The sequence below is a fragment of the Chinchilla lanigera genome, unplaced genomic scaffold (genome assembly GCF_000276665.1).
Source record: "Chinchilla lanigera isolate Chin_1 unplaced genomic scaffold, ChiLan1.0 scaffold00007, whole genome shotgun sequence".
Lineage (NCBI taxonomy): Eukaryota > Metazoa > Chordata > Mammalia > Rodentia > Chinchillidae > Chinchilla > Chinchilla lanigera.
Window position 1 is genome coordinate 9208201 of NW_004955408.1, and position 10634 is coordinate 9218834.

Consider the following 10634-nt stretch of genomic DNA (forward strand, 5'->3'; position numbering starts at 1 on the left):
CCCACCCCCCGCCGCCTCCACGTGCTCAAGTTATGGGTGTGTGCCAGCACACCCAACAGCACAGTCATTTTGGTTTTTTTTTTGTTTTTTTTTTGGTTTTTCTCCGGTACCGGGAACCGAACTCACAACCTTGCGCTTGCCAGGCAGGCGCTTTGCCGCTGAGCTAAATCCCCAGCCCCAGCAATGGCTCTTTTAGCACCCTGAAATGAGTGAAGGCATTTTAAAGGAAATGCTTTTTTGGTACCAAATGTTCTCAGATTTGGTGATTCATTCAGGTGCCTATCATCAGTCTAAAGCTGGTGTTAGATGACTACAGATTTTGAAAGTTTATTTGCCTTCTAAACGTACAGTGATAATTCATGACACTGTGAATAGGCCTTAGCAAGTGGACAGTTTTACTACTTAGCTGTGTTACTGCTTAGTGATTCATGGCATCTAGAATGATTCACTTTAGGGGAGGCAATCGATCAACTTTGTACATCTGTCGTCTGGGCTATAAGTGATGATGTAGATGGGAGACCCTCTGATGTTAAATTCTCAAGATTCACATTTACTTAGACAATAGTAATAGGAAGCATTGGTGGTATTTTAAATACATGCTCCTTTTTGGGAATTATCTTTAGAGAATAGGTCATTTCCATTTTTTTTTTTCCAGTACCAGGACTCGAACTCACGACCTTGCGCTTGCCAGGCAGGCGCTGTGCCGCTAAGCTAAATCCCCAGCCCCATTTCCATTTTTGTGATATTTTAGTATTTTCTTTCCTTCAAAAACTATTTAATTACCTTCAGTATGCATTCAACCACTATGATGATATATCTTTTATATCTTTTTAAAACATCTAGCACATGTAGTTTTGTTCTTTGACAGTAGTATTCCTTTAGAAGGATACATAAACTATTCTAAGTTGGACCAAAACCGTGCACATCATTAGTACTATATCCATTTGGAAAACTTGGAAACTTGTGTCAGGTTTTGAATAATTTCCTCCAATTTCTCTTATTAAAAAATAATACCAGTTAGCCGAGGATACATTCTAAAGATTGTTTCTGTTCCTTGTGGATCATGAACTTACGGGGCAATGTGAAAATAGTTCTAAGTTTGGTTGAGGAAGTGACTTCTACAGATGAAATATCAGTACCTGTAAAAGTAGCATATGATCTGAGACCAAAATGAAGAGTAATAGAGATAAATGGTGTTGTTGAAGTGTAGAAAAGATCAGTGTGGGTTAGAGTAGTTGCGGAGATTTTCTAGAGAAAATTGGTTGTTGAGTACAGGCTTTTGCGGATCTGGAGGAATGTCCAGGAGGACAGATGTTCACATCAGGGAGAGCATGTGCCCAGAGGCACGCGAAGCGCCCTGACCAGTGCTTGTGTGGCACGCAGTGCGGGATGAGGGGTGCAGAGCAGATGGGATGGAGGACCCGGTGGGGCTCAGCTTGTAAAGAACCAAACACGGCAAGTTTTTGCTTTTGGTTCAAACTGTATTGAGGAGGAGGGGCCACAGGAAGTTTTGGGGCCAGAGATTTATGTTATCAAGGAGGTGTTTATGACTATTAACTATAAGCAGTAGTTTCAGAGTTGTGCTCTGTGGTCCTTTTGGTGGGGTCTGTGGTGTCCTAGTCATTACTGTACCCTTGGGTCCCTGGAGAGGGCCGATGCCCAGCAGGAACTCAGGAACATCCTTTGAGTGAGGGAGGGCACAGCTGGGAAGCTTCCCTCACCTGTTTCAATGCGAAGAGATCCACACAGCAGTGTTCTTGTATATTGGGCTTCTGTGTGTTGCATCACTTTAACTGAAATGTTTCCACATACAAAAGCAGTCTGCAACCCTTAACATACAGGATTAGAGGAGGAGAGACTGGCAGATGCGAGACCAGCGGCCAATTTGAAACCTATGCTCTTTTCACTCCCATCTTGGAGCACTGTGTCAGCTTTCCATTGCTGTAACAAATACCTGAGATAATTAACCCTGTAGAGAGGTTTGTTTTGGTGCACAGTTTCAGAGGTCTGAGTCCACGGTTGATGTACTCTGCTGTGTTTTGGGCCAGTGATGAGGCAGCACATCATGGTGATAGCGTCATCCACCTTGGGGCTGGAAAGTGTGGAAAGAGACTGGGCCCCACAGTCCCTGACCAGGGTGCACCCTCAATCACCAGCACCCCTCTGCCCCATGAGGCCTCACCTCCTAAAATGTCGGTGTCTGCTACCTCCCCAAGCTGAGACTAACCTTTTCACACCATGGGCGTTGCCGTGCTGGGGTACCCATTACAGCGTGACAGAATTCCGGTGTTTCAGAAGAATTAAGGTTTTGTTTTGACATAAAAGAGGATGGCATTATATACTGTTAATATAGGCAGATGATCCTTTAAGGCTTTAGGATGAGATCATGACTTGCATTTTTACCAGGTATTGATCTTCTGCTTCTCTTAGATCTCTGTACTTTGTATTCAGGAGAAGTGGAAAGAAAATGGGAGTTAATGTAGACCTGGCTAGAGCTGCTCCTTGTGTTTTGACAGGTTACATAGTGTCAGACAGTTTGTTAGTTTTTGTTGTTTTTGTTTTTGAGGCACAGTCTCACTGTGTAGTTCAGCCAGGCCTTGAACTCACTTTGTAGCCCAGGCTGACCTCGAACTTACAGCGATTTTTCTGCCTCAGCCTCTGGAATGCTGGGATTACAGCTGGGTGCCATCACGGCTGGCAGTTTCTTAGTTTTAATACTTCTTTCTTTCACTAGAGTGATGTTCCTGTATCAGAGGATTTCTAGATTGCTCCTCTAGTTGGGTGGAGTAGCAGTTTCAGATAGAAGCAGCCATTGTGCTGGTAGAATGCTTTTCTAGAAGTTTCCTACCCTCTTCTCAGTCTCACCACTCTTTTAGGTTTCTTTCCCGCGCATTCATCCAGGGAACCTGGCGGCGCTCCCTGATCAACCATTTTGTATAATGCTGCTTTCTCTCTGGAAAGTCTTACGTCCGTTTCCGCAGTGCCGGGAAGATGAAGTTGACATGGGGCACTGAATTAGTTTGGTAGGCAGTGTATACATTTTACTTTTTTTTTTTGACACAGGGTTTCACTGTAGTTGAGGCTAGCGTTAAACTCACTGTGTAGCCCAGGTTTGCCTTAAACTTGCAGTGATCCTCATGCCTCAGCCTCCCAAATGCTGAGATTATAGGCATGTACCACCACACCCGGCACATTTTATCTTTTGAAAAGACTTGCTAACTCCAAAAGTAACCGACTATATACATTTAGAAAATAGTAGGTGGCTACTGTTTTGATTTACTATGGGTGAAGAGGCCTCCAGATTTCTCATGTACTTTTTGAAAGGTTTCTTCCTATTTTCAAGGTTGGACTTGGATGTGCACAATGAGGGCGGGCGCTGAGAGCACAGTCGTGGCGGCTGAGTTCCTAAAGCTGGCTGTGCGTCAGACTCTCTGGTGGGACTTCTTGCTCGGGTTATATTTCCAGGCCCACTTCAAGTATGCTGTGTTAGAGTCGAGACAAGGGGTCTCAGTTGGATTTTAAACACCGAGAGCCGCATTCGGGAACTGTGTGCTCCAGTGCCTTGTCCTCACAATTAGAATGGAATCAGAACTCTTTCCCCTGGCCGCGTAGTCTGTTCCCCGTCCTCACTTCTGACCTCTTTCTCCTGGTGGTGCTGCTCATACCCTTGTGTTTCCTTTTCCTAAAACAAGCCACAAACCTTCCTACACTGGGGATGCCCTTGCTGTCCCCGGACACTCGCTCTGGTCCTGGATCAAATGTCTGTTCCTCCAGGAGGCACTCAACACCCCCAGTGTGAAACTGCCCCCACCACCTGTCGGTGTCTGTCACGTCACTCTGATCCACTGTATTGCTAGCACTTGCAGCTAACCGAAATGACTGGATTTTCTGTCTTTCGCCTCTAGAAGGTAGACTGCATGGAGCTAGAGCCTTGCCAGTCTTGGTCCCTCTTTTTTCTCCTAAAATAGGACATGGTTCTTAGGGCTCAGATGATACTTGTTTGGAGATGCGCCTGCTCCAGTGCACAGTGAGCTCATGGAATCGTCAGGTCTCGCTGGGGAAAGGATAGAACTTGCTCCACTGACCAAGCTGTAGTCATGGATAATGGCTGTTTCCTCTAATCTTTTTCTTCCTTCTGTAGCTGAGTCCAAGACCGGGCGAGGCCAGTGCCTGAAAGGCATCCGCTACCACGGCAGAGGTCGCTTTGGGATCATGGAGAAGGTTTATTGCCATTATTTTGTGAAGCTGGTGGAAGGACCCCCACCTCCCCCGGAGCCACCAAAGACAGCCGTAGACCATGCTAAGGAGTATGTTCAGCAGCTCCGCAGCCGGACCATCATTCACACGCTGTGATGGGGGTTCAGACTTCACGGTGTATATATTTTGTCCTTTTTAAAAAAAAAATAAATAAAGATTTAAGACAGATACTTTTTATGATTTGTCATTGAATTATTGAAACATGATGTATAACTGCACATTTTATATGAATGTTTATAAGGCTTTGCCATCTCCTTTGAAAGCCTCCGGGCATATTTTTATGCATTTGCAAGTTGGATGGGGAAATCGGCTTGAAACGTAGTGAGAGACTGTAATTCACAGGCTTTGCGGCACACCTGTTGAAGGGATGTTAACTGTCTTGCCAGTGGCAGTTTGGGTACCAGACGGGGCTTAGAGTGTTCCAGGAGAAGCAAGTTTGTCCTGTCCACTTCATTTCTTCTTGGAACAAGGGGAGGGTGTGGTGGAGTGTGGAGAAGGACATTCTTTAGATGTATTGCCTCACGCCTGACCAAGCCATGGTTGTTGGGTTCTGGAGGAAGTCCAGCAAAAGCACTGTTAGCCCCGGAGACAACACTAGATGCTTTTCTGAGATATGCCCTAGGGAAGATAACATGATGGCTTACTGGTCAAGTCTCATTGCTATGAAAACGGAGTTGTGTTGGCCTTGCAAAAACTGTTGAGATCGCCCCAATTCCGGGGCTGCCTCCTTTGGTCTCGCTGAATAAAAGGTTACTGGAGATGTTAAGGCAGCTAGCCCCCTGAGCCCAGATATATGGCTCTGGAGTTGTTCTTTGGGGGGGGGGGTACATCCGCGCGTGCCTCATTCTAGGGACCTGTTCACCCTGGACAGGGATGGATGAGTAATCCGACTGCGGAGGTGTCCACAGCTGCTATTATTTCATTGCAGTGTTTTAGGAAATTCAGTGGTTCCGTTTCTCCTTCCACTGTGGGCCCAGGCCAGTGGATAAAGGTTTATATCTTCCTGTACTGTGGTAGCAGTACCTTGAAATTACAGGATCTCCTAGATACTTAAAGCTCTGCAAACACTTTAACTTCGACAGTTTTCTTCTAGTTAAATTAGTTCTATTTTTATGTCTCTTAGCAATAATGATTTCTGTTATTTGCATATCTAATTTAGGATTGATTCATGTCTTATGGTGAAGTCAGTTACAGTACTGAAGAGGACTCAGAGGAACCTCAGCATTGCATTCTAAAATAAGGCAGTAGGTGGCACTCACTCTCCTCTTACAAGTGGAAAATTGTTAGCGGGTTCGCCGCCGCCACCTGGCCCTCAGTGGTGACAAGAGGAACCTCCGTCCACAGCCCTACGTCTGTGTCTCACCCTAGAAAGGCGAAGGAAAGATCTGGGGTGCTTACTTGTTAATGCAGATTTCTGGGTCCCAGCCCAATGATTTGATTCACTAGGTGGTGTGAGGGGCTAGTTTCAGAACTTGGTTTTAAGCAAGCATTTCTAGGTTTTTCTATTTTATGGGACTGTTTTGACTACACTCCTTTAGTCAAAGGAAGAATCCATGTTCAAGGTGGCAATTAAGCTGGGCGCGGTGGCACATGCCTGTAATCCCAGCACTTGGGAGGCTGAGGCAGGAGGATTGTTGTGTTTGAGGTCTGCCTGCACTACAAAGTGAGCTCAAGGCCAGCCTGAACTGCATAGAAAGACCCTGTCTCAAACAGATAAAAAAAAAAAGATGGCATTTAAGAGTACCTACCACTATTGGGACTTCATTTGCCGAGCTGTAAGCTAGTATTTTTGTGTAAATACAAAAGTGTAAGTATGCAAGTGCAAGTATTATTTTGGCCCTTTACAAAGAAACTCAAACACGAAATTCTAATAACTATCAGAGTCACATAGTGTGTAAATATCGGTGCTGATTTAAACTAGCTTTCCAAAGTACCTGGTTCTGCAGTCTTAATACACGAACAGCTGTGTTTTTGTGTTTCTCCAGTTAACCTATTTCCCAGGTGTCTCAGACACTTTACTTCGACAAAATGCCCGATACCCATGGCTTGAAAAGGAGAATGACTTGGCTCCTGTTTCCAGTCCGTGGTCAGCTGGCTCCCAGACAGGACAGACCTGGTGGGAGAGCCTGGGCGGAGGAAGGCTGTCGGAGCAGCCAGGGAGCAGAGCACGGGAGGGGTGCGGAGGGCGCCATGCTCTTCCGGGTCAGGCCCCCAGTGACCTCCTCCTCTGACGCGGCCCCACCTTCCAGCAGCAGTGGCCGAGCTCACAAAGGATAAATCCACTGTGGGAAAAGGGAGCCTTCATTCTAGTCCAGGGGTGGCGAACCTATGGCACAAGTGCTATGGGAGCATACAGAGCCCTGTCTGTCGGCATGCAAGCCAAGTCACCCTAGCAGACGAGCACTGGATAACAGGTTTTCTAAACTAAAACCTCAGCGTTCAGGTTTCATTTCAGTGTTGGCACTTGGCAATAAGTAAGTGGGTTTTGGGTTGAAGTTTGGGCACTCAGTCTCTAAGAGGTTGACCGTTACGGTTCTAGTCCTTAATGTGCTCTGTAACCAAGAGAAGACACTGGGCAGGTCTTTTTTCCTCACCAGCCTCCTTTCATCTATGAAACAAGGCTCTGCTCTGAGGACAGTCTTTCCAGAATTACTTGGGGAATTTATTAGAATGCAGATTCTTAGGCCCTGCTCTCAGGCTAATTTCATCAGATTTCTCATGTCCCTGTTAACAAATGCCCAGTGATTTGCACATCGCAGGATGATTGGACCAGAGGCTTCTGTGCTCTTTTAGCATAGATGCTCCATGCTTCTTACCGTAGCTTCGAAGTTTTGACTTCCTCCGCTATGACTAAAACAAAGCAGGTGGTGACATGAATACCATAACAATAAATTATGTATATGAAGATACTACTTCATTCAGGCCACGGAAGCTATTTTGAAAAAGGTAAGGAAAAAACTGACCTTGGGTTTTTTCTTTTCCTTTTTGTTCTTGAGATTGCATGCTAAGCACATGTTTTACTACTGAGCTATGTCCCCAGTTCTCTGGACCCTGGATTCTAATGGAGAAAATTTGTTTGTGATCTAAGGTCAAGCCTGCCTTTATTTATTTATTTATTTATTTATTTCCAGTACCGGGAATCGAACTCACAACCTCACACTTGCCAGGCATGCACTGTGCCGCTGAGCTAAATCCCCAGCCCCTCATTTATTTATTTATTTATTTATTTATTTATTTAATTTTTTTATTTTTTAGGCCTTCATTTAGAACTGCTTCTGGTGTATATAGGGTGTGGTTATACTTAACACATAGCACTTACTGTGTACTTGATATTGTTTTAAGCACTCTACATCCATAGGTTTAGTGAATAAATCCTTTCCCATTGTGCCTGTGGTACAGAGAACAGCTGAAGTGTTAGCTTTCAGTGGCTGAGATAAAATACGTGTGAAGACACAACGTGAAGGAAGAAAGGTTTATTATTGGCCCATGGTTTCAGAGGCTTCAGTCCATGGTCACCTGCCCCCAGTGCTTTTAGGCCTGTGGCGAGGCAGAAATACCATGGTGGAAGAGGTGGGAAGCCATGCATTTCATGGCACCAGAAAGCAGAGCGTGGGAACGAGGCAGAGAGTCCAGGGCTGGGGACAAGATACAGTCTCTAACGCGTGCCTCCATAATGTCTGCTGAGCTTTCATGGCTGAAAGCGTGCTTTCTGACGTGAAAGAGCATGTGGACTCCACTTGAAGTTTAACTTCACGTTTGCAGAAATTAATATTTATTATTTTTTAATGGCAGTCTCCAAACACTTGTAATTTCCTTCTTTCTTTTTCAAAGAATTTTACTTAAGCATTATCGCTGGAGTGGGTCCCCTTCAGAAAGCACAACAGCGATAGACGTACAGCTCCGTAAGCAGTCATCTGGTGCACATGCCCAAGTAACTGCCGTCAGGTCAGGAAATAGCATTCATAGTATCCTCCCTCATAAGTCCTGGCCACGTCCCCTTTCTACTCCCCAGGGGTAACCATTACCCTGACCTGGAACATATGATAGATTTTTTTAAATGTTCAGCTTTTTAAACAACAGAATTCACAGGACAGCATAAATGCCTGATCTGAGAATTCAGGCAGTGAATGGAGTGCAGCCACTGCCTAGTGGAGCTCACTGTAACGTGAAAGACAGGCTACAGATCAGCCACCGCAGGCTCACTGTGCTGCCTGCTGGACACTTGACAGGACCCTGGGAACAGATAGCGCGGTCTTAAACAACTGCTGCTTTTAAAAAATGTTATTTCCTTAAAATATACAATAAGAGGAAAGGGTAAAAACCAATATACGGGTCAGTAAAGAGCTGTATCAGCTCGAGGAGTTTTATTTGTAGGTGTGAACAGTAGGACATTGCATGCCTCCACGAGTCTGTAGGATATGGGATGCAGTATGGGATATACGCGGTCCGCAGAGTTGACTCAGATGCAATGAGCTATAAGAGGAGACACGTGGGAAATGTTCCACAAACACTGCAACATGACACAGATGTATTTCTTTGTAATTGATGAAGAGTAATTAAATTTTCCCCGTGCATTTTATCTTACCCAAAAGTTATAATAGCAAATTTAGTTGTTTAAGAGGAGCTCTGATGGCTTTTTGTTGTTCTTTTGTTTTATTGAGATGGGGTCTCACTATGTAGCCCAGGCTGGCCTTGAATTCATGGTGATCCTCCTCCCTCAGTGCTGGGATTACAGACGTGTGCCACCATGCTTGGCTCACCTCTGTGGTTTTAAAATAAAATATTCTGGAGTAGGTGAGCATCCAGACAGATTCCAAAGCAAGAGAAAGCGGTGTAGGTACCATTAACATATCTTTTTTCCTTTAGGTTTTTTTTTTTGAGACGGTCTCACTATGGCAGCTGGCCTCAAACTCACTGTGATCCTCTTGCCTCAGCCTCCTGAGTGCTGGGTTGCAGGTAACATTAACATTTCTCTAACTAGGTGCCTCTTTGTAAATCTGTGTCCCTGGTGTAACTGTTCAGGCTCTGATTTCTGTTTGAGAGAGGGGCTTTCTCCTTAAACTAGCCTACTGTGAATTCTCTTAATATATAATTTGGGATATATCTGCTGTAGTGTTACAAATACATTGAAAGAGGAAATATTCATAGGTGAGTTGTACTTGTGCACTAAGATAAATGTTTATTTAATGTCTTTCCATTAGAGATTTGTATGAATCATTGTTTTCACTTATGGCTCAAAGAGATTCATAAAAACCGCACTTTGGAAAGGAACAGACGGCAGTAGTAAAATCAAGCAAAGGAGAAGTGAAGGAAAAGGTGTCAGTGAACCTTAAGTGTTGTTTAATGTGCATGTGGAGGAGCCTGCTCTCAAGCCAATTTGAGAACATTTCAAGCCCTGAGGATCATCTGTAAATTCCAGATACCCGTGTTGGGCCCCAGGTAAGAAACCCTGAGTTTAATGATCTGTCTGTCTTTCTAGCCACAGTTCATGTGCCCCCGTGTCCATGCTCTCTGCAAGGTGACTTTTCAGCTCCTCTTTTAAAGAGATGGAACTCAGACTCTGTTGGTTTTGTGGTTTCTTTACCAAAGAGTGTGTTGGAAGTGACCTTTGCCAATTTGCAGCCCGGCCCTTAGAGGCCTTGCTTGCTTCCTGTGTCTCGGATCTCTGCTGCTGCTTCGTAAATAAGCCCTGGTTAACCTGTGAGCGGGTGAGAATCCAGAGGGAAGGGAGCTGTGGACCTCTCCCTGCCTGCCAGCCAGCCAGTGGGCTTCTCAGGGAGGGCCCCTGCACCCCAGCACAGCTGCCTGGCTGACCAGGAACCAACTGCACAAACACGGAGAGCCCAGCTGGAAAGTAGAAGACAACCACGACCAACCTGCAGACCGCTGAACGGCATTAGCGGCTTATTGCTTATGCCACTGAGATCTGAGGGGCTTTGTGACACTGCAGCAGCGGGGATAAATATTTCAAGGTTTTTAATCCTGCAGAAAATACCTATCCCTTTCACTAGGCTACAAGAATTTATAAATTGATTCCAGGTTTATCACACAGAAGACTTCAATAGATTCTTCCAAGTAGGGATTGTACAGACAGCTTTTAAAATTTAGACTACCCTAAAACTAGAAATGTATTCTTATAAAGTTTAAGAATAATTTAAGGTACTTGATAATAAAAAATGCATCTTACTGTCCATTCTTTGGGGAGAAAATTGGTGAAATGGACAGATCCTGTGTATCTGTCCAGAAATAAATTAATAAATAAAAATTTTAAATTTAAATAAATTATAAAATTATTAAAGGTAAACACACATTGATTTGGAAATTTTCCCCTTTACCTGCCTCCATTTTTAAACCATCTATTTAAAATTTTAAAATAA

General features: G+C 44.5%; 1 protein-coding gene across 4 annotated transcripts in view; it reads left to right on the forward strand.

Annotated features, from left to right (window-relative positions):
• The window catches only part of Mrpl22 (mitochondrial ribosomal protein L22), a 33966-nt gene extending 29538 nt beyond the window's left edge, over positions 1-4428 (forward strand). For all 4 annotated transcript variants that reach the window (XM_005376208.2, XM_005376209.2, XM_005376207.2 and 1 more), the window contains exon 8: positions 4142-4428. In XM_005376208.2, coding sequence (XP_005376265.1) covers positions 4142-4353 — 212 coding nt within the window. In that variant the 3' untranslated portion in view covers positions 4354-4428. The remainder of the gene's footprint in view (positions 1-4141) is intronic.
• The last annotated feature ends 6206 nt before the right edge of the window (positions 4429-10634 follow it).